Source organism: Ascaphus truei, chromosome 4 (assembly GCF_040206685.1).
Source record: "Ascaphus truei isolate aAscTru1 chromosome 4, aAscTru1.hap1, whole genome shotgun sequence".
NCBI classification, from domain to species: Eukaryota; Metazoa; Chordata; class Amphibia; order Anura; family Ascaphidae; genus Ascaphus; species Ascaphus truei.
In genome coordinates this window covers 26,199,846-26,224,927 of record NC_134486.1, presented here as the reverse complement: position 1 = coordinate 26,224,927, position 25,082 = coordinate 26,199,846, and the positions used below count along the sequence as shown (strand labels likewise).

Here is a 25,082-nt window from a genome sequence, read left to right as displayed (position 1 = left end):
GGCGAGCCTCAGCGTCAGCGCGGAGGAGCACGGCTCCCCCTTCTATGGACGCAACCTTAGGATCACGCTTGTACACAAACAAAATATCAATGAGGCAGAAAGTAGCTCACAGTGGATGGGGAAAGGGATAACGCAGGGAGGGGGAGGGAGGGGAAAGGGATAATGCAGGGGGGGGAGGGAGGGGAAAGGGATAACGCAGGGAGGGGGAGGGAGGGGAAAGGGATAACGCAGGGAGAGGGAGGCAGGGGATGCCAGTTTTTTACCTACCATAACTTATTTAATGTGTGGTTGAAACCTACCCCAGCTTCACATTGCAAAGCCAGTATAATCATCATCACACTGAGACCCGAAAAGTTGCAATAGCCATCTGTGAGTAGGTTTACTGGCTCTGCACTTCTTTAACAAAGGTTGTGCTGAAAGCTGTGTACTACGGCAGGTATAAGCTTATAGGGGTCCCATGTTAAAATGGAATTGAAGAAAAAGGTGACACAGTGTGTTCATTTGCATGCAATTTCCCAGAATCCCTAGCTGCAGTGGAAGCATTGTATGCCAAGAGATAATAGGGGAAAGCAGGGTTGCAGACATGTGAATGTGCTCACAAGTGATATGTTTACTTCCTTTATTAAAGCAGAGATAGATAATGCACAATGTTTCAGGGGGATCTCCTTCGTCAGGCTAATCCATACTCTGCCAAAACATCTATATATACACACACATACATCCACTCCCTTTGAATTTCGCAGTGACTGTGGCGTTACCAAGACATGCATATTCATCAGTTATTACATCGTCTCATAAATATGCATGATAATCAAATATAAAATTATTATTGTAACATAGTATCAATGGGAAAATAAAAGAAATAATATAAAAATAGTGTACAGCAAAAAAGTTTCATATTAATAACCTGCTTTCCCCCCACCCCCAACCCCCACCCGACTGCCTTGCAGCCAAACATGGCTTCACCAATGTCTAGGGCGAACAATCACAAGTCATAAAACATGACTTAAGCTGTATTTATTTTAATGCTGACCATCTCAATGAACGGAAACCAAAGCAAAGAGTTTCCTGCCCTTTCAATAAGCTTTCAACTAAATCTGAAAACTTGCTAGCCATGAATGACCTGCTATAAACACTGACAAATGTGAATCCTGCCTGCACAGGGAATCTCGTCACCCTGTAACCATTCTCATTAGTCTAAAACAGGGGTGCTCAACTCCAGCGTCCTCAAGCAACCCCAACAGGTCAGGTTTTCAGGGTACTCCTGCTTCAACATACATATATATATCATATAACAACATATATATAAGCATATAAGTGTCACAGAGGAGTGCTACTGAACATGGCAATATATATTTAAAATCAGAGACAGAACATGAAACACAGACATTGGTAATGTACAGGTTAATAAGAGCTTCAATCAGACTTAGAACTTTGCAACTAATTTTGACAGATTTATTATAAATCATTCTTCCTGGTAATGCACAGGTTATAAAGAATTTATATTAGTGTTAGGTACCCTTGAGATGTGGTCTGCCGTGTAGTGGCTCAGGGGCTTACAACACTTTGGCCAAAATGTTAAACTAAAAGACTATTGTATTCAAAAGATATCTATACATATATATTTAGGCACTGTACCGTGTATAGGTTTCACTGGATGTGCACTGAGCTCTGTCTGTGTTTCATGTTCTGTCTCTGGTTTTAGATATTCCTGCTTCAACACAGGTGGCTCCATCAGTCCCTGCTTCAGCACAGGTGGCTCAATCTTGTGCTGAAGCTGGGATATTCTGAAAGCCGGAACTGTTAGGGGGGGCTTGTGGACTGGAGTTGAGCACCCCGGGTGTAAAACACATTGAAGGCCGACTTCAGTCTAACAAGTACTTAATGCCTACAGTATGATGATTTTCAAATGTAATTTAACTCACCGCATACAGAAAGGTTGCATATGTTTTAAGAAAGCCAAGTGCTTCTTTTAGAAGAGTCCTATAACATTAACGTAAGGTGAACTCATTAGTTTCATATCTCGGCGACCTCTTCAAAACCACACTTTGAACTGATTAATATTGCCTATTTGTGTTAAACTAAAGCTGCTGATCACCACCGCCTGCCCCTTCGGTTTCCCAACTACCCAAAATCGGCAACAAAGCACGAGAAGGAACACTTGGTTGAGTTCTTGTAGGTTAGAAGGTAACCGCAGCAGTGTGCCGTAGGTACGCACAGGGAATACAGTATAACGACTGTAATGATATAGGCAGGAGGAAGTGGGAGGAAAAATGCTTCCCCTGTCTTCTCTGCATATTTGGCTTTTACTGTATATTGAGTAGCATGGTACTTGGTGCAAACCATTCAATCTAAACATTGGATTCCACAATGTCTGACTGAGGCCAAGCCCTATTAATACCATGACATCTTATTTTAACAACAGACATTCATGCTGATTTCCGGCAACGTTTCCCTCTGTCACTGCCAAGTCTCATCCTTTTTAGTGTGGTCACACTTCATCTTGAATATGTCTCCATCTCCTTTTAGTCTGTCTTACTATTTTTTTTTATCCATCCTTGGTTCATTTCCTTAGCCGCATCGCCATATTTCACAGAACAAACTGTACGGGTTTATTTTTGGTCTCTTTGAGAACGTGAGCCAGTTGGCGCTGTACAACACTGGTCCCTGTCATTTTCCAATTTTCTTTCCCCGTTCTGGAAGTACAATACAAACTCTGGAGCGCTCATTGCAGCAACAGCAATTCAGTAGCAGCTTTCACAAACCTACCACTCACTGCAATAGTGAGTTATTATTTGATCAGCATTAAAAGATGCTCGAAGATGCACATGTCATTTGCAGATCTTAAAACGGACCATAAAACATTAGCAAAGAAATGTTAACCCTTGTTCCTGTCTCAAATCCAGCAATCCGCTGCTATTAACCCTTTGCTATTAAGTTCCCTTTAAATTGTTGCACAGAAAATGAAATAGCCAACAACAAGCAATGTAAGTCCCCAACACAGTGGGGGGAGGGGTGGGAGAGGAGGGGGTGCAATCCTTGGTAGCTGACCAAAGAAAAATCAACATTTTGTAATGAATTGGCTTCTTTAAACAAATGTAACCATGCTTAAAGCTGCTTTTGTTAGGGAATTTGTGCTTAATGTACAAACGTTCTTCTGGGTCTCTCAATGTGGGAGTGATTGTCAATCAAGTGTTTCCTCTACTCTTATCCCATCCTGATGTATTCAATAAAGGGGGGGGGGGGAGGGTTTGTCTATGCAAACTCTTGTTTAACACACATTCATATCACACAAAAGGGTGATTTCCTCTGGCTTCTCCCATCTCCCAAACATCACCTTGACATATTTAGATACTTTAGTTATTGTGTTGCGTTTTGTTACAAACTGCTGTAAAATACCCAGATTTAACACCGCAAACATGTCACTGCATTAATACACTTTGGTCCTAGCAGTAAAGATATGAGACCTTGCCAAATTTTGCTCGAACTATTCAAAAAGGTCAAACTTTTTTCAAAAAGTTCCCTCTTTTCTAGTCACACAGAAAACGTTGCTTGAATGTGTCTGAATTCTGATGAAATTGGCTCAAACTTGTCTAAATTTTAGAGAAATTGCAAAATGTCATCAGCAGATCTATTTTCACAAAACATCCAGACCCCGACATTTCAGGCTACGATATTGGATTCGCCTTTTACTGGGCGAACCGCTTACAAACTTTACAAACTGGGCACATTTTTCTTTGGCAAAAGAGTGTGGCAAATTGGACATGGTTTGCGAGCGTGAGGGCGGGAGGTGAGCCCATCTCTAACTAGGAGTGAATTTAAACTGCATTCCAAGCACTGGGAATGTTTCAACATATTCATATAAAATCAAAGCAAACTAAACTAGGCACTCTTCGGTACGTTTGAAAATTGAAAGTGATTTATTCAACACATCAACGTTTTGGTTCGATTAAAGGACCTTTCTCAAGAGGAACGAAACGTTGCGTTACATAAATCACTTTGTTTTCAACGTTAATGGAGTGTCTAATTCAATTTTCTGCGATTATGACGCCTCTATACACGTCGACCAAGGCAAGTTGCTCCACTGTTACGTAGTGGGCTGAAAGAGAAATTCCCAATAGCTATCATACACATACACCCACACATACATCCCACACATAGGATCCCTTAGTCTTAATACTTAAACATTTGCTGGGACGCTGCATAGACAATTGTCTATGTGAAGTTATTTGGCTGACCTTATTAGGATCAAATCCTACAAGTTCAGAATTAAGGACGTGAACAAGAAACATCTCTATATGCAGTGGTGGATTTAAAAATATGCCGCGATTATAAACCCCGCTTGGTGCACGTGCGCGCACATCGCATCACTGGCACACCTCGCCTGAGCGATGTGTGATTGTGAGGCAAGCGATTGGGGAGGCGGGGTCGGATGCGTCACGAGGCTGGTTCGCTGTGATTGGCTGAACCGCTCCCACGTGGCCGTTGCTTGAAAAGAAAATTATGTCTTTTCAAAAGGAGCTCGCTCCGTTGTGCACGCGCACACAAGGGGCAGCCTGATAGGCTATCAGCAATTTGAGGTTGTCGCACACAAGCGCCATCGCGCACTGTGTAATCAATCGTGGCCTTAGGCGCTTACCTGGTGCCACCCTCACACGCCGCCTTGTGATGTTACATTGCTGGTTGCGCATGCACGATCGGCACTTGTTAGCCAGCAGTTAGCAAGTGCCGCTTGTGCGCTGGCAAGCCCCGATCACGCATGCGATGTATGTCGCCCCAAAATGTACACACCCTGGGACCAGGCCTGATGGGAAATCCGCCACCGTCTACATGCATCATCTCTCCACCCTAAAATGTCAGTGTGCAGATGTGGTAAAGCTTACAGTTTGTGTTGCCGCTGTCGCGACCTTCACGGCCCGGACGGATTACCGCTACGAGGGGTCCCATTCAGAAGCATGGACACCCCCCCCCGCAGCGTTATCGGTATAGACATTGTCCCCAGCGCCGTGGATTTTTGCTTTTTCGTCCACGGTGCAGGGGACAGCCGGTCTTGCTACATCTGTATGTGTACTAATCTAATGAAGCTTACAGGTTTGTGGCTAGACGCAGGCAGGCAAGTCATTTAGGTGAATACGTTTACTGTATAGAATTATTTTTTGGTGACTTAATAAAAAAAAATAATATATACATTGATATAAAAATAGAATGCACTTCTTGTTTTCAAAAGGGTATAGAACACGGATCCTGAAGAGATTATATACCAGTTACATATCTAATCTAATCAAAGTCTGCTGGCATTATCATGTATCCAAACCAGTCAACACAGCATTAACGCTAATCATCTACGTCTATACAATGATCCTCAGCCGTGATACAACAGAGAGGAAGATCCAAGATGGGCTTTAAAATGCAAATTTTACCATTGAGATATGCATTTTAGAAGGTAGTTTTACCCTTACAATGATGGAGACCATCATTTCCTTACAGCAGACCTGCCCAACTCGTAAAGTGAGAAGGGCCGAACTGCTCCAAGGAAAAAAAAATTGTGCCGCACGGGTTAAATCATCATCATCTCTCCTCCAGCACCTCTCATCATCATCATCATCCTCATATCTCCCCCAGAACCCCTCACTATCAATCTTTACGATACTCCCCATCTATCTCTCATACCCCCATCTCTCCCCCTCACCCACACAATACCCCCTCCACATCAAACACACAATACCCCCCTCCACATCAAACATACAATATCCCCCTCCACATCCCCTCAGCCCATTCCATATCAGCACCCCCCCCACCCCCCACAAGTCAGCATCCCCCCCATGTCTCTCTTCCCTCAATATGACACTCTCTCCCCCTCCCCTTAATGACACTCTCTCCCCCTCCCCTCAATATGACACTCCACCCCTCCCCTCAATATGACACACTCTCCCCCTCCCCTCAATGTGACTCTCCCCCTCCCCTCAATATGACACTCTTCCCCTCCCCTCAATATGACTCTCTTTCCCCCCCTGCAACTCACATCACACCCTCCTCCAGCAACTCAAATCACTCTCTCCACCCCTGCAACTCACATCAGTATCTCCCCCCCTCCACCTCTCATCACTCTCTCCCCCCCCTGCACCTCACATCACTCTCTCCCCCCCCTGCATCTCACATCACTCTCTCCCCCCCCTGCACCTCACATCACTCTCTCCCCCCCTGCACCTCACATCACTCTCTCCCCCCCTGCACCTCACATCACTTTCCCCCCCCTGCACCTCACATCACTCTCTCCCCCCCCTGCACCTCAAATCTCTTCCCCCCCCTGCCCCTCACATTTCAGCAGCCCACCCCCCCTCACATGTCAGCAGCCCAACCCCCTCACATGTCAGCAGCCCACCCCCCCTCACATGTCAGCAGCCCACCCCCCCTCACATGTCAGCAGCCCACCCCCCCTCACGTCAGCAGACCGCCCACCCCCCCCTCACATGTCAGCAGCCCACCCCCCCACTTACATGTCAGCAGCCCACCCCCCCACTCACATGTCAGCAGCCCACTCCCCCACTCACATGTCAGCAGCCCACCCCCCACTCACATGTCAGCAGCCCACCCCCCCACTTACATGTGAGCAGCCCACCCCCCCTCCCATGTGAGCAGCCCACCCCCCCTCACATGTCAGCAGCCCACCCCCCCTCACATGTCAGCAGCCCACCCCCCCTCACATGTCAGCAGCCCACCCCCCCTCACATGTCAGCAGCCCACCCCCCCTCACATGTCAGCAGCCCACCCCCCCTCACATGTCAGCAGCCCACCCCCCCTCACATGTCAGCAGCCCACCCCCCCTCACATGTCAGCAGCCCACCCCCACTCACATGTCAGCAGCCCACACCCCACCTCACGTCAGCAGCCCACCCCTCACATGTCAGCAGCCCACCCCCCCTCACATGTCAGCAGCCCACCCCCCCTCACATGTCAGCAGCCCACCCCCCCTCACATGTCAGCAGCCCACACCCCACCTCACGTCAGCAGCCCACCCCTCACATGTCAGCAGCCCACCCCCCCTCACATGTCAGCAGCCCACCCCCCCTCACATGTCAGCAGCCCACCCCCCTCACATGTCAGCAGCCCACCCCCCCCACGTCAGCAGCCCACCCCCCCACCAGCCCGTTTTTCACACCCACCCCCCACCAGCCCGCATCCTGCTATTGAAGAAAAAAAATACTCACAGCTGCTGCATCCTCCTCATGCTGCTGCTGGCCCTTCGCACCGCAAAACCCGGGGGCTGAGAGGGAGACGGCTTGGAGGGAGAGGGATGAATCGCCGCCATTTTTTTAAACTTTTTTTTAAAATTTATTTAATTAACTGGCGCCCGGCCAGAGTCATCGCGGGCCGCACAGAGAGGCCAGACGGCCCGTATGTTGTGCAGGCCTGCCTTACAGCCATGAAAAATACCATGTTATATTTATGCTCAAGATTACACTCAGTAGATGAGAAATTTGAAAAGTTGGGGCTCTTGATATTTTTACCAAATGTACAATGTTTTAAAACAGAGTTTCCCAGCCAGAGCTTTTTGTATGGGAAGACATGCTACCCAAGTTAGAATTCCTTGGGGTATGTAGTTTTAGAAAACATACACCTTTGTGGGGGTATGTTTCTGCTAGGGGTAGTTTTGCCTTGTTATTGGTGTTGTGCACCTTTAAAATTCAGGCACAAAAGATGTCAGGATGGAAAAGGTCTTGCTAATTTAGAAAGTATGTAAAACTATAAATACCTAGTAGTGTATTCAGAGGGGGACAGTGCAATAATATATAGTATTATTTCTAATGAATTTGTTAAGAGATATCTGGGGCAATATTTGGTATAGTTTTTGTTTTCCTATTTCTAACATATCTTGGTCACATGATATGCAATCCACCCGAGACAGATTAAAAAACCAATACATAATTTTCATAGGCGCATATAAAGCTGATCACAGGAATCAAACTTAAACTATCCACTTGAAAATCCGTGTGGGCCACGTAAGGCCTTGGCACCGAAGGGGTTAAGTTTCTTATAATAGAAGAAAACACAGCTACCTCTGGCTTGCGCCCCACAATGCCCAAGAGAAACATATTTGGCCTCAGATAAAGGCAACAGGTGTGTACAGTACTGAACGGACAGACAAGGACCATCACACAAAAGAGCACTATTGCAGGCTGACTTTTCTGTAGTCTAACACCAAGTGGCATGCTTATAAAAGGGCAAGAGAGGTAAAGTACAGTAGTCAAATGTGTGAATTATGTAACAAGTACCGTACACTCACAGAATCAATGAAAGTAATACTCACACGCAAGCATATTCATTAGCACCATTGTTCTAAAAGGGCAGAGGAAAAGGAAGTCAGGGGAATAAGGGTGCTATTAATAGTGCTTTTTACGTAGTGTAAGATGACGTCTCTTCGGCCCACTGACGGGAAGAAATCAGGTGGAAATTGAATCCCATGACCCTGTGTAAAGCTTGTGAGAGATAATCTCCCCATCCTAGACAACATTCTCCTGCCTCCCTTTTCTCTCTTTCACTGAACAGCATTATAGATTAGTTGCAATTTACGCAAATGGTCTTAGCTGGATGAAGGATAAAGCTGGCACGTTCAGCATTAGCCGTTGCCTTCGTCTGCACGCACGTCTTTTAGCCACCCACACTTACAATGTAATAAATGCTCCAAACCTCAGTTTGGAGTGTGTTAAAGCTGCAGAGCAAGAAATATCCTACATGTGTTCTTTTTTTGTTTTTTTTTAAATAAATCAGTTCTGTACTATGAGAAAATACTTGTAGCATTTTTTTTAAACCACAGTGAATTACCTTTTTAATGTATTATAATGTAACAAGCATTTTTTGTTTCTATAGCAACAATTTACAAAGTCACATCGCCTACCTCTTCTGAAACAGACTCTGGCACATCCCTTTTTGAGCCCTGCCCTCTCTCTAGCAGTGCACCGATTGTATCTAGTGACTGCCTGGTCACATGATCTTCCCCACAGAAGTTTGCATCTTTGGTCCTCTTCTGCTGCACTGACAGCCATTTAGTGAACCCCCGAGCCGAATCATCATCGATCGATCACAGGAGAATGGATCGATCGGCAACTTAGCTAATTACTTATCATTGTGTGGATTGTATTGATGCACATATTAAAGGGGACGTTTAAAAAAAACAAAACAAAAACGGCTGTTTGGACTGCTGCTTTAAGTAACAACAAAACTAGTGGTTCAAGTATACACTCCCATGCCCTCAAAATGTGGCCAACATTTGATTTTTCCAATATTAATGATAAAGCCAAAACGAATGAAGCTAGCTCAGTCTACTATGTAAAAGCCCACTTTGCTGACATTACTTTGCCATGGTAAATTAAATCAACAAAAAGGTGCAATATCAGAAACACATTATTCTGTTAATATCAGCTTTCAACTGTGGATACACTGAATATCCGCTTCCTTTATTATGATGTAGCACTCCAGAGATATCAAGCTGTTGCTAAGTTTCTGATTTTGACTGATGGGAAGACTTCGGAAGTAATGGATTTGGAGGTTTAGTACCTTCCAAAGAAAGGAAATAAACTCAAAGGGCATCCGGTGTGAAACCGATACAAATAGGAGTAAGAGACCAAAGTGGCTCTTATGTATGCACTCAACTGGGTTAAGAAGTGATTTATCTAGTGCACCCTTTAATCGCATACATTAAAAAGTTTGCATGAATAATAATATTAAACTTACTCTTGCTCTTTTTCTTGTGCATTTAAAGCAGCATTTCCTTCAAAAGCCTATACTGTATATTTTTTTTTAATCTAAATCAGTTGTGTAGAAGTAAATCATTTTTACTACATTTAAAAAAAATAACGTTGCCTTTTCAATAATATTTAATGTATTAAGCGTCCTTCTGTTGCTATAGCAACCATTTAGTTACACCCCTTCCTCTTAAAATAAGCAGCCGCATTGCGTGCCCCGGGGAGGCAGGCATCTGCGCCAAGAACTGCTGCATTTATAAAAGGAAACGCCTCTGCGTTCCCGGCTGACACTTTGCACCTCTCTGTGTAGTCCGTGGCTTAGTCCAGGGGTGCCCAACGCCAGTCCTCAAGCCGACTAAGCCTCTGATTGAGCCACCTGTGCTGAAGCTGGGATATCCTGGAAACCTGACCTGTTGGAGGGGCTTGAGGACTGGGGTTGCGCAGCCCTGGATTAGTGGGTCTGTACTAGTTGCACTGATTGGGGACACTGGGGTATGCTTCGAACAGCTTCCTCTCACTCTCTCCAGGCAGGTTTCTGGTCCAAAACTGGAACCAAAAACTTCATTTTGAAAGCGATTGATGAACTGTAATACATTTGGTACAATTATCAGATCAATTATACACCAGGAAATCATTGACCGCCAACAATATAAATAAGTTATTTAAACGATCATTATAGCTGGAATTTAGGAATATCCAGGGCTAGTGCACGCTCCTGGTAATAGTAGTATAGGTACAAATACAAATCCATGAATTCGTAAATAAATCAAAGGGGAGCGGTCTGATTTACAATTATTTAAAAGCCATTTAAAAATCCCTACTGCATATAACTTAATAGATTAAATATAATGTAAAGATTAAAACAGTTTTGAAAAAATAGAAACTAGTTTCTTTCACTCATTTTTTTCAGCTAACAGTTAATAAAATTGTCAAGGGTCCATGCAAAAACATAGTGATGGTTATAAAATGTCAGGAGGGGCGTCATCAATTATCTTAAAGCTGCAGATCCTTCATGTGTTTTTTTGTTGTTTTTTTATTTATAAATCAGTGCTGTACTATGAGAAAATACTTGTAGTATTTTTTTAAACAACCTTGAATTACATTTTTTATGTATTATAATGTAACAAGCCTTTGTTGTTTCTACAGCAACCATTTACAAGTCACACCGACAGCAGAACTCTCCTCTGCAATCATTTAGTGAAACCCTGAGCCCAATCGTCGCCAAACGATCGGCAACTTAACTAATTACTTATTGTGTGGATTGTATTGATGCTCATATTAAAGGGATTTTTTGTTATAAACGGCACTTGGACTGCTGCTTTAATATGCGGTTGTTGTCCACATAAAAAAGTGTTAACAGCCTTTGACATCTGTAGATATGCAACCATATTCTGCCTCACAATGTAACGGTTACTATAGTGCTATGAAAAACGCAGCAGGTGTATCAAAAAATAAAAAAAAGTCGCTGCAAATATTAGAGTATATTTTATCTTGTGACAATGGATCAAAGTACTTTCTTCCAATTCTGCCCAGTCTGTACAAGCTTGTGGTAGGAAAGGGCAGCAGGAGGCGTTACATGATATACGTTATAATGACATGTATCGCATTCTGCTTCCCTGGGTGTCAATTTTTTCTCCATTCTAGGTAAAGAAATCCACAATGTTGATGTGTAGCCTTTCTGGCTTTTAACAATGTGACAAATGTTTTGGTACGTTTGATACAACTGTGCACAGGAAAGCGATGCAGTTAGTGATGCAGTTAGTCGCTTTTCTTTGCGTTCACACACAGACTGCAATTTTTTTAAGTGACTAAAGCTCTTGGTTTATTTTTTTTTACTAGGTGGGGAGCAGGTCATCTTACATCGGAGGGCTGCCGGTAGCAGCCCGGCTGGGCTCAGAAAAGGTTTATTTAAAAGGTCCCCGCGTCCGTCATGCCTTGTGGCTTCTTATTGGCCGGCGGGACCTTTAAAACAGCAGTGAGCGGCATCACCATCTGATGCATCTCGGGGAGCAGGAAGTCCCGGAGCTGCAATTAACATGCCTCCGCTCCAAGAGACCCCCTGCTTCTCGCCTAGGGGGGATATGAACATTTTTTTTGAGGGTAAAGGTCCTTTAAGTTAGGTGACCCTAAATATGAAATATGCCTGGAGACAAGATTATATTTATAGCAGTGACAGGATCAACATTGCACTTGAAACTATTTCATTGTGGTCACATTCTGTATTAGGTTTAAAAACTTACTCAAGAAACAACATTGATAATATAATTTGTGCTGGAGGCAGACACAGTTGAGTAGTGTTAAGAGAATGACCAGTAATGTAGGTGCGTTTTAAATGGAGTTTTGAATGTTAAGTTATTTAAATCATAGCAAACAAACAAGCATGTGAATTGTAATGGATTTAGCTGTATGTAAATGATTTATACACAATCTTGGCCATATAACGAACGGATAGTGTAGCATTGTCCTTCTGTCGGCGACAGACCTTACTGCAAGAGGGGTCTGTAAAAACATATGTTACTGGTACCTCAGGAAGCAAACCTCTTCAAAGTTGTCACAGGTTAAAAAATTTCTAACTCAAAAAGATTATTAAAGAAGACCGCTATATAGCACCAGGGTGGTCAAAGCCTCAGTCCTTTAGGGCCACAAACACGCCAGGTTTTCAAGATTTCTGTAACTAATACATAATTATCCATATTAAAAGCAAAACGACCACTATTCATTGTTCCCCCCCCCCCCCCTCCCAGAATCAGAACCCCGGGAGGTCCTTCAGAGCCGAGTGACCCTGGACCGAATTCTTGACAGAAGGCCCCCATCCTGTCTGACTGGTATCGGTTGTACAGCAAGAAGAGTCCATGTGTAGGGAGTATGTGTATTGGCACCCAGGACCCCCAGGTTCCTCAGAAATGCAGATAATATTCTTAGCTTTCGGGAAATTAAAGTGGCTGTCAGATTAGCCTTGCTTCCAAGGGCCAATAGAAAGAAGCATTACATGACCAGGACATTGTAGCTTCCTATTGGATGACCCTGGTGGCCATCATAATTATTTTCACTTAAATGAGGTAACATTTTTAGAAAACAAAGGGTCCTAATGGAGAACAGATGGGATACCAGCACTCCTATCAAAATGTAGAGTCAACTGTGCAAATAGGGGAATAGAACAATATATACAAGACAACTGAATAGCATGTTATCCAGATGGATAAGTGTTTCAGAAAAATTCCCTTAATGGTATGCACTCAGTATCACTCAGTGGGGAGAGGGATGGTGGATGTACGTTAATACGTAAATATGTTAAGTAATACGATCCTAGAGAATTCACCATAAGAACGTAACAAATAGTATAGTGTAATGATTTAAAATGATTTGGTCAAAATATTTACAATAGAGGGCTTTAAAACACATTCTGAGCAGTGCTGCTCAGCCAAGTTTGATACTACTGGGTCCCACAGGGAAAAAAAAAACACCTTTGCAGCCAGTAAGCCAACACTGTGCTGCAGCAGCGGACTCCAGTTTTCACCTTCCATGGGACCACAGGAAAAATAGGAAATGTACATACTGATATGTCTGTTTCATTGTGTCCTCTATGGCAGCCATAAACAGCTGGGATACAACTCATCCTTCTAGCTGGGGTAGGACAACAGTTCTGATGCATGCATAAAAGAGGTTGGTCTGCTTCCCTGGTCAGCTATGAATTATCTAAGCTCCGAAAAAGAAGCATAAATGAACTAAAATAGACAGGTAAAATAGCCTTTGTTGAATGAGACCTAATCGTCTGTGGTAGTTCTTTCCCTACAGAAGTATAAACTTCGCTGATGGCTGTTGAGATCCACCTTGAAATAGATGTACTATATTCATAAATAAATGTTGACAACTCCAATCTTCCTAGTAGAACTGCTTGCCTGTCATTACATTTTGTGTCTCAAAATGTAGGTTGCTGAAAGATGGGGAACTGCTTGGTCTGCCCACATCAAAATCCTTGAGACCTATGAGTTTTTATACTTCAGGTGCCCCCTTGTTGATGTAGGCTATGGCTGTGACCTTATTTGACAAGACTCAGAGTGGTAGGTCCTTCAAGGCTGGACTCATTCTCTTGATAGTGTAAAATACTGCACACATTTCCAGGAAGTTGATAGGTAATTTGTTCTCTGCTGGTGACCAGTGACCCTGGACTGACGTCGTGACATTAGGCCCCCATCCTGTCAAACTGGCATTGGTGGTACAGTAAGAAGATTCATTGTGTAGGGAGTCATGGACCTAACTTTTTGAAGGTTGTCCTGATTCAAACATAGGAATTCTGTGTTGCAGTGTGGGAAACATGGTCCTCCTGCGTCGAATAAAATTGACCTTCAACCATCTGAGGTGGGATCTGGCCCATAGGACCACGTCTATGACAGAGTTTAGGGCCCAATGTAGCTGTAGCGAGATGGATGTTTGATCCTTGGAAAAGAGTGAACCTCACAGATGATGTTGGTCACTTTTAATGGGGGAAATGATACGATGCCCATTGAATATTGAACAGAATCTCACGAAATTGAATAATTTGAGCAGGAATCATCTTGCTCTTCTGCACACTTATGATGCATCTGTGGTCCTCTAGCTCGTTGTGAACAAACTGGACATGAGGTTGTGGTAGGTGTTCTGAAGAAGCCTTGATCAGCCAATCGTCTATATAACACATGATCAATATCCTAGTTTCCTGAAGTTTTGCTGCTATCATCACCATCACTTTGGTGAAGGTTTGAGGTGCTATCACCAAACTGAATGGCAAGGCCTTGAACAGGAAATGTATGCCTTTACACATTAGTGGAGGAATTTGCAATGAGCTTTGTGAATCGGGATATGGAGATATGAGTATCAGAACAATCGAAGCAAAGTAATCGCCTTCTTGTACTGCTGACATGGCAGCCCTTAAGGACTACATTTTTAATTGTTGAATCCTTAAAAAAATGATTGACCCTTTAAGGTCAGGGACTGCCTGGACTTGACAAGAATTCTAGAGCATAACAGTGCTCTATGATCTGGAGGACCCAGAAATCTGCTCTAACATGGACCCAATGGTCGAGAAACTTTGTCTGCCTCCAACAGGCATACACTTCCTAACTGAGGCCCCCAATTCTTCAAGAGCTCTGCTTCTTCAGCTCACCTGGGAGCTGGGCCAGGCCCTATAGAGTGAGTGGGACTATCGAGGTTGCCCATCCAAGTTTAAGGTTGAAAGGTCTGCCTGGTCTGTAGGTTCTAGCTATCAGAAAACTACGTCGTCGTCTAAGAACGGATGTTTGACATTTTGCTGTGACAGGAATTGACCCTTGGTGCTAGAGAGCCTGATAAGGATCTCATCCAAAGCTTCTACAAAAAAATAAGAACCGTTATGGAAGATGTATCTGGCGCCTAAGGCTTCAACCACAGTGCCCTCCTTGGGGTTACTGTATATGCAGAGGATCTCACTTTAAGCTGGATGAGGTCCATGGATGTATCACACAGAAAATCAATGGTGTATGAGGCTCGAAAAATCCCCCAACAAATCGGTGTCTGAAAGTCCATGTTTCAATTCGGTCTTCCAAATTGGAGATCCAGATTCTAACGGTTCTACTGCCATGGCAGTCGCTGGCTTCTAAGTTGATGGGACTCCGACAAGGGAGATGGTAATTTTCTCATGGACAGGTTAAGAGCAGTCAGTTTGGGAGAAAGCAAGCAAGCATAATCCACAACGCCGTTACAAAAAAAACAAAAATTGATGGGAAAGACAAGTTCTCACAGCTTAGGTAGGACAGTAACAACTGAATAGGGAACAGGGCAAATGCGACAGAACTCTTGTGCTACCCCAGCTAGGAGAAGGAGCTACACATAATTTCAGCTATTATGGCTGACAGAGGACACTGAAGAAATTCTGTTTTCCCCCATGTCACCAGGGAAGGTTACCTTGACTGCACATCTGAAGCTCCAACGATCGCAAAGATCGGTTAGGTATATACCTGTATTACCCCCAGAACCTAGCCTTCTGGATGCTTCGAGGGCTGATTTGAGTGCACTAAAAGAGAATCTCTAACAGCAAGAATGTCTTAGCTAATTGGTATTGCGTACAGTGTTTAGGAAATTAGGTTTCATCAAGCCCATTCCCTACCTGACAAAAGGCACCTACTGTATGTAGTTATATTTTTAGATTTGTTAGATGCGTTTACAAATCTGTAGTCCCTTTTTGTAATACTTTATACAGACACCTAAAATGCACATACAGTACATTATGTCTACCAACCGGTAAGATCAGTTCCCTCTGGGAAGATGAGAAGTTGGAGGGGCTCCTTTATGTCACAGAAATAGTCCAGCATTGCTTCGAAGTGGCTCTTGTCCTCTTCCCATTTCCTGCGGATAAAGATGAAGGCAGCAATCTGCATGGCCCAACCTAGAAAAGAGGAGCGGGATTGTTAACAGCTTCATTGGGAAAATGGAGGTACACCGGGTACTACTGTATATACAGTTCACCTAAGTACAAATTGTTGCCCATAGTGCTAGACGGTCCTTTTTGGCCCCATAACCAGCCAAAAAAATAACCCGTTGTAAGGAATTGAACAATCTAATTGGCTTCATTAAACAAATCTAACCTTATTAGAAGCAAAGATGACAGATTATGTTTATTTGGAAAAAATATTACAAAATTGCAATTCTTAGGGGCTTCTGAATTAAGGAGTGTTAGTCATTCAAATTTGTACTATATCCCTAAAATAAGTGGGAAAGTGGGGGGGTTCTGGCTGGTAAAAACTCTTGGCAAACAGACAGTGACAGACAAATGGGAGCAGGCAGAGGGAATCAAACCCCTCCCAAGTCTCAGCTCACCAGGTTTACAAACCAACTTTAAAAAGCATTTTAAAATATCTAAGTGTCAGCGATTTGCAAAAAAAAAAAGGCATCCACCTCCCAGAATTAAATGCTTATACATGTTGCTGACTTTTGTACAGGGGTGCGCAAACTGGGGGGCTCGGCGGTTACAGGGGCCCCGCGCGCTTCCTGAAGGCATTTAAATGAAATACCGGGGGGCGACGAAAGCCTCTGTAACTTCACTGACCTTGGCTCAGATGGCTTCTGGCGACGCATCGCCATGGCGACGTCAGAACGCAGGAGCCAAGGCAAGGAGGGGGGGGTGCCGGTGGGAAAAGATTGCACACCCCTGCTTTAGTACACTATTGCCCTAGCAGGGATTGCACGAGAGCCCACGAGAGATCTCCAAACGCAAGAAGAGCTACAGTACAAGGATTACGCAAGAACAAGGCTGTATATAAGTAGGAAATATTAGACGTTTTCTGATCAATACTCTTATTTTGATTTAATGTGACCAAATCAATGCAATTTGCAAGTCAAATGATGGAGTAAAATTTTTTTTTTTAAAAATAAAAAATAAACATAATGCCATTTATAAATGTGTTTTGCAATGTTCCCGAAGGGACAATGTATCCTAAACAAAGTACATTTTGGAAAGCGCCTGTGCTATTGTTCTTCCCAGAAAATAAAAAGCTGTGTGTGCTGTGCACGCGCATAGTAAGTGAAACTTCTTTGACTTTTGTCACAGAAATTGACTTATAACGCGCGTGCTCGGCACATGTGTCAGTCAGTGTATGTGTCAGTGAGTGAGTATGTATGTGTGTCAGTCAGAGAGTATGTATGTGTGTCAGTGTGTGTGTGTCATTCAGTGTGTGCATGTGTGTCAGTCAGTGTGTGCATGTGTGTCAGTCAGTGTGTGCATGTGTGTCAGTCAGTGTGTGCATGTGTGTGTGTGTGTGTGTGTGTGTGTGTGTGTGTGTGTGTGTGTGTGTGTGTGTGTGTATGTGTCAGTCAGTGTATGTCTCTCTCTCTCTGTGTTGTGTGAATGTCTCTGTGTCGGTCAGTGTGTGTATGTGTGTCAGTCAGTGTGTGTGCATATGTGTGTGCGTGTGTTCTGCCCCCCCCTCCCCTCGCACGCAAATTCTGCACCCCCCCACCGCGGGGTACATGCGCCCGGCACGGGCATGAGTGACTGAGCCCCTGTGCCGCGCGGGTTGCGCCCGGGTTTGTTTTGTGCCGTGTGCCAGTGGAGGGCTGAAGGACTAGGAGCGTGTGGGGGGAACGACTCCACTGCCAGCCGCTTCTGCGCATGTGTGGCGTCCGTCAGCGGCGCCATCACAACTGCCCATGCGCGGCATGGCAGCGGAACAGCGGCCATTAGGAGCGGCGGCTATCGCCGCCGCATGTCAGCAACCGGGTGGGGATGTGTGTGTGTGTGTGGGGGGGGGGTGGAGGGGGGGTTTGCGGCGGCGGCAATTAGGAGCGGCGCCGTGACCGGGGACGTGTGAGCGGAGTGGCGTCCATTACGTGACGTCACTTCCGTTTCACATTTCGCCCCCCATCTATCCAGTTTTATCCCATCAGAGGTGCCACTAAAGAAGTTTCACTTCAAAAATCATCCAAAGCTGCATCTCAAAATGTGCTAATTTTAAAATAAATTTGGCAAACATGTTGAGACCCAACTGTTTGATGAACTCACAATACAAGTTAAGTTATTGGCTTCTGAAAATGGGCATTTTAACAAAACTCTATAATATTGTCTGCATAAAATGCATAACACTATCCAGGATATTCTTTTTAAGATTTTTTTAAAAAAAGTTCTTTAAATGAAACAAATGTTGACAAGTTTTATGCTGAAAATTAGAATTGTAGCAGTATAGAACATTATAATTTTGTACACATCCCACCTTATAACTAGACATCAGAATTAGACAAGTGTGAATCAGTAGGTAGCGAATGTGAATCAAACATATGTTGCTTATTCACAATTATGATTAATATGCTAGTGGTTATTAGTACTTCAGTATTAGGCGACACCTTTTTAATTTGGAGGTATTGCTGACCGGAGAAAGAGGAGAACTCTAGAAAGCTTGTCTTATAATATCAATTGTTAGTCCAAATAAAAAAAAAGTTGTATCCCCTAATACTGAAGTACTCAGTCTGCATTAAGAGTTAAACAGAAATGTAATTTTTTTTTTCCTTAAATAGATAATCTAAAGCAGATAATGTAGGAAAGGAATAGCAGAGAGAATGGTAAATAGATAGACAGGGCAACAAATGGATGAAAAGGACAGTGAGAAATAGGACTATACATCCAGTGTGCAGTGAGTTGGCAGGGTTTCACCCGGAGACTGCGGGTTTTGGCCACGTATTTCCGGGCTACGGGTTTACCTAGTAAACCTCCAGGTGGTGGCAACACTGGGAGGCGGGCGACGGCAACATCTCACGGCATCTTCCCTTGCAACTACTGGCAATATGGCGTCGCGCCGACAAATGATGCCATGCCAATGGGAATGCCACATGACGTAACAGCATCACGTGACGCCCATTGCCATGACGAGACGCTACATGACGTCACAACGTCAAGCAGTGTCATGTTGTCATGGAAACTTGATGCTGTGTCGCGTTAAGTAGCATCCCGTTGTCATGGCAACATAGCATCATTTGACGCCGCGCAGCCATATTGAAGGTAGTTGCAGGGGGAAGATGCCGGGAGGACGCCAGAGGTAATTGATATATATATATATTTTTTTTTTTTTTATGTCTCTGGTTTGGCCTTCAGTCGAAGGTGGCAACCCTGGGTGCAGGGGGAGAGGGGGTTACTTGTAAAATTAACAGAGACAGAGGGAGAAAGATTACAAACAATTATGATCGTGTGTAAGAAACCCCATATGAGCATTGAGTCCTCTTGATTTAGTGCTAAAGATCATTAACATTTTGAGTTAAGATGTTTTCCGTTCACTGGACTAACACGGCTATTTCTATTTAATTTTATTGAAATTCTATTTTTAAAAAAAAATCCTCTGCTAAATCCTCTATACTAAAAAGGAATGCAAGAGATTGTGCTATTTTTACCCAGGGAAATCGCATATCCTTAACTTCCTGACAAATTGGCAGAGATTGCATAAATACATGATCTGTATTTCCATTTTTTCTGGTGATACGTCCGGTGTTTTCTTTACTGTAACTAAAACAGACTTTATGTAAAATATCTCAGTTCATTATCAAGCAGACTGACAGGAATTTAAACATCTGTATGCAGACAGTTAATTAAACAAGGAGGTGGTCATTTTCTTCATATGAGATGCGGTTTATAATACTGTTAAATATATATCTTTGTATATCATTTAATGAGTAGTAAAGATGTTCTTCGTGCCTCTGTACAAATAGTCTGCCACAGAGAAAGGAAGAAAACCACATTTTATGAGAACATTAGCGCGTTTAAAATGAAAACAATTTCCATAATCGTCTGCAATTATTTTGTTATTAATGTAAGAATTCCAAAATATGTGGCCAGCATTCACACTGGCACGCGCACCGTGTGAGCGGGGACTTACATATATAGATATATGTAAGTAAAAGCGGCATGTGCCGCCCACTCAGCGTGCTCAGCACTAGCGGGGACGCAGCCTTAAGCTGCAATCCAAGCAATATCCTACATGTGTTTTTTTATAAATCTGTTCTGTACTATGAGAAAATACTTGTAGCATTTTTGTAAAACAATTCTGAATTACATTTTTAATGTACTATAATGTAACAAGCATTTTTTGTTTCTATAGCAACCATTTACAATGTCACATCCCCTTCCTCTTCTGAAACAGACTCTGGTACATCCCTTTTTGAGCCGTGCCCTCTCTCTAGCAGTACACCAATTGTATCTAGTGACTGCCTGATCACATAATCTTCCCCACAGAACTTTGCATCTTTGGTCCTCTTCAGATACACCGACAGCTATTTAGTGAACCCCGCGAGCCGAATCTTCGCTGATCGATCACAGGAGAACGGATCAATCGGCAACTTCGCCAATTACTCATCATTGTGTGGATTGTATTGATGCTCATATTAAAGGGAGAAAAAAAACTTTTAAAAAAACACAGCTTGTACTGCTGCTTTAAAACACACTACAAAATTCTTCTCTGATATCTTGAGCTTTCCATTAGCTGCTGTTCAGTTTCTATCTTCTTTTTGAATGAGCGAGCGAAGTGAAGACTTCCACTAGACTTGGAAACCTCTTTGGTTGTGTGTTTGTGGTTTTGTTCCTGTGTTCTTTCTCCACAGGCCGACAGCCTTAAACAATTCTGATGAAAGTTTGAGGGTACCTTTCTCCCATCCTAACATAGATCTGCCAGAAGTTTCAACCAAATCGGTGCAGCCCCCCATCTTGTAATTATTTGTTTATTTTTTTGAAGTGATAAATAAATAATAATTATTGATAAATAAATAATAATTATCGACCATATTCTTCATACAAAACATTAAATGTATTATTTTGCAACTTGTACTAAATTCAGACAATTTGCTCGAACCATTTCAGAGAAATTAAATATTAAAAATATATATGTGTGTGTGTTTATATATATTTGTGTGTGTGTATATGTGTGTGTGTGTGTGTGTGTGTGTGTGTGTGTGTGTGTGTTTATATATATTTGTGTGTGTGTGTGTTTATATATATTTGTGTGTGTGTGTGTGTGTGTGTGTAATTTAAAAAAAAAAATTGGCAAAAATAAAATATGTATTAGACACACACACACACACACACACACACACACACACACACACACACACACACACACACACACACACACACACACACACACACACACACACACACACAATGAAAATATGATTTTCCTCATCTTCGCCGCTGTCTGTCGGCTCCCCGCTCCCTGCCGTGCGCGCAGCGCCATTACAGAAAGGCTGACTGAAGTCAGCCAACTAAAATACCGCGCGCACCCGGCACTATAGAACAGGCCTTACTCCGTTTCAGAGCTGCATACGCACCGGGCAGAGAGGCTGATTCAAATTGCAGTAATAACATCTAAGGAGGATTATTAAAAGAATATAAGAAAAGACAAGGATTATAGCTATTAGGAGTCTGTTTTACATCTGCTTTTTATTTACGATTGAACAATTCTTGAATTTTGAGTTTCTTCCGATTCGCTTTGACATCTAGGTGGCAGTGATAATTATTCACTGCGCAATAGGTTTCGATCGGTTTTCCATGGTACCCACGATGTCTGTATAACTTTTCAGTTTTGGAGGATAATGCTGCACACCCGGGGTTGCCACCTCTCCGGGTTTCACCCGGAGACTCCGGGTTTGGCATCCCCTTCTCCGGGCTCCGGGTTTGTCCCTGAAATCTCCGGGTGGGCGGGTTGTTGCAGACAGGGCAGCACAGTAAGTGAGTTCGCATTGCTGCAGCACTCACAGATCCTCTGCATTTCTCACGGGACTATCTGTGTGCACTTCACAGCCTACTACATCCGGGTCACAGCCCTGTGCTCTACTGCACATGCTCACAGGTAGGGGATCATGGGAGTTGTAGTTTTTATTAGACAAGCTCGATTGGCACATAAGCAACACAGTAACATTCCTAGAAACCCTGCTAGAGAACACACACCACCCCCATGTATCTTATCTCCTCTCCCCACTCTCCCTCCCTTCTCCCTCCCCTCTCCCTTCTCCCCCCCCTCTCCCTTCTCCCCCCCCCCTCTCCCTTCTCCCCCCCCTCTCCCTTCTCCCCCCCCCCTCCCTTCTCCCCCCCTCTCCCTTCTCCCCCCCTCTCCCTTCTCCCCCCCTCTCCCTTCTCCCCCCCCCTCCCTTCTCCCCCCCCCTCCCTTCTCCCCCCCTCTCCCTTCTTCCCCCCCCCTCTCCCTTTTCCCCCCCCTCTCCCTTTTCCCCCCCCCCTCTCCCTTTTCCCCCCCCCTCTCCCTTTTCCCCCCCCCTCTCCCTTTTCCCCCCCCCTCTCCCTTTCCCCCCCCCTCTCCCTTCTTCCCCCCCCCCTCTCCCTTCTTCCCCCCCCCCCTCTCCCTTCTCCCCCCCCCCTCTCCCTTCTCCCCCCCCCTCTCCCTTCTCCCCCCCCCCCTCTCCCTTCTCCCCCCCCCCTCCCTTCTCCCCCCCCTCTCCCTTCTCCCCCCCCCCTCTCCCTTCTCCCCCCCCCTCTCCCTTCTCCCCCCCCCTCTCCCTTCTCCCCCCCCCTCTCCCTTCTCCCCCCCCCCTCTCCCTTCTCCCCCCCTCTCCCTTCTCCCCCCCCTCTCCCTTCTCCCCCCCTCTCCCTTCTCCCCCCCCCTCCCTTCTCCCCTCTCTCTCTCTTCTCCCCTCTCTCTTCTCCTCCCCCTCTCTCTCCTCCTCCCCCTCTCTCTCTTCTCCCTCTCTCTCTCTTCTCCCCCCTCTCTCTCTTCTCCCCCCTCTCTCTATTCTCCCCCCTCTCTCTCTCTTCTCCTCCCCCTCTCTCTTCTCCTCCCCCCTCTCTGTCTTCTCCTCCCGCCTCTCTCTCTCTCTCTTCTCCCCTCTCTCTTCTCCTCCCCCTCTCTCTCTCTCTTCATCTCCCCCTCTCTCTCTTCTCCCCCCTCTCTCTCTCTTCTCCCCCCTCTCTCTCTCTTCTCCCCCCTCTCTCTCTCTTCTCCCCCCTCTCTCTCTCTTCTCCCCCCTCTCTCTCTCTTCTCCCCCCTCTCTCTCTCTTCTCCTCCCCCCTCTCTCTCTCTCTCTCTCTCTTCTCCTCCCTCTCTCTCTCTTCTCCTCCCTCTCTCTCTCTTCTCCTCCCTCTCTCTCTTCTCCTCCCCCTCTCTCTCTCTCTCTTCTCCTCCCCCCCCTCTCTCTCTCTCTTCTCCTCCCCCCCCTCTCTCTCTCTCTTCTCCTCCCCCCTCTCTCTCTCTCTTCTCCTCCCCCCCTCTCTCTCTCTTCTCCCCCTCTCTCTTTACAGTAAAGCTGCTTCAGTTCCTCCCTTTTGATAGCAATGAGGTAACCTTGTCTTTGTTAAATTAACTCAAGTAAAGTTAACTGAGGTAAACATTGTAATAAATTAATATTGATCAGTGACGACTCTGTTTGCAACAATTGTCATCAGCGTTAGTTATAAATAATAGAAATGACGTAAGGTATAATTCCATATACCATTAACGCAGCAATAGTGCCAGCAATAGCATTTTCCCTCCATCTTCCCCTGCAACTACTCTCAATATGGCTGCGCGGCGTCAAATGGCGCTGCGTTGCCATGCCAACGGGAACGTCACGTGACGTAACAGCATCACGTGATGCTCGTTGCCATGACAATGAGACACCACATGATGTCACGACGTCATGCGGTGCCACGTTGTCATGGCGACTTGACGCCGCGTGACGTTACATAGCATCCCGTTGTCATGGCAACACAGTGTCATTTAAAAAAAAAAAAAAATCTCCGGGTTGACCGTCAGTCGAAGGTGGCAACCCTGTGCACACCCCAAAATAAATTCAAAAGGTTGATACAAATACCGGTGCTCCTGGTTCAGGAATCTCTTCGTGGTACCCCCAGTTTCATGTATGAAAGGAAGAACCTAGGCACTACGGATTTCTGCTATAAAAGTGATTTAATGAAAGCCAGTGGTTAACGTTTCGGCCTCAAGGGTCTTTCTCAAAAGCAAGTGGCATATTGAAACGTCAACCACTGGCTTTCATTAAATCTCTTTTATAGCAGAAATCCGTCGTGCTTAGGCTCTTCCTTTCATTCAGTACAGGCATACCCCGGTTTAAGGACACTCACTTTAAGTACACTCGCGAGTAAGTACATATTGCCCAATAGTCAAACGCCAGCTCACGCATGCGCCTGTCAGCACGTCCTGAACAGCAAAGTTGAACTCCCTACCTGCACCAAAGCTGTGCGCAAGCGGGAGACTATAGAACCTGTTACAAATGTGTTATTTACATCAGTTATGCACGTATATGATGATTGCAGCACAGTACATGCATCGATAAGCAGGGAAAAGGGAGTGCTTCACTTTAAGTACATTTTCGCTTTAGATACATGCTGCGGTCCCATAGCGTACGTTAATGCGGGGTATGCCTGTATAACTTTTCATACGTCACGGCATTCTTGAGAATACGTTTTGTGTGTATTTTTTGTTTTTCAACTTTCCTACAGTCTGTTGTGAATGAGATTGTGACATGGACATGTCTTGCACTTTGGGATATTTTATTAACTACATTTGCTTTAAAGTCACAATAATGTGAGAGTTGAAGTGATATTCAGTATTTACATTAGTGTGACTTGGAGACAGCGCTTGATCGCCGTGACAGACAATAGCCGTCTTTCTGGGCAACTTCGTTGTCGTTGCCTAGACTGTCAGTGGTAACTCGGCTTATTTATAGGTTTGTATAGTAGCGCGAGAATTAAATTGTCCAGACATTTCCGTTTTTAACTGAAGTTTGTGAATACCAAGACAATATGATGACAAAATATACAAATTGATGCTATTTCAAAGTTTGTTTTGCCCATGTTTCATTCCGTGTTATGAATATATTTGGTTTAATCGCTCATCCAACCGCGCG

At 44.5% G+C, this 25,082-nt stretch overlaps 1 protein-coding gene across 4 annotated transcripts in view; it reads right to left on the bottom strand.

Moving 5' to 3' along the window:
- LCLAT1 (lysocardiolipin acyltransferase 1) overlaps window positions 1-25,082 on the bottom strand; it is a 250,511-nt gene that overhangs the window by 178,995 nt on the left and 46,434 nt on the right. For all 4 annotated transcript variants that reach the window (XM_075595444.1, XM_075595445.1, XM_075595441.1 and 1 more), the window contains one exon: window positions 15,997-16,143. In XM_075595444.1, coding sequence (XP_075451559.1) covers window positions 15,997-16,143 — 147 coding nt within the window. The remainder of the gene's footprint in view (window positions 1-15,996; window positions 16,144-25,082) is intronic.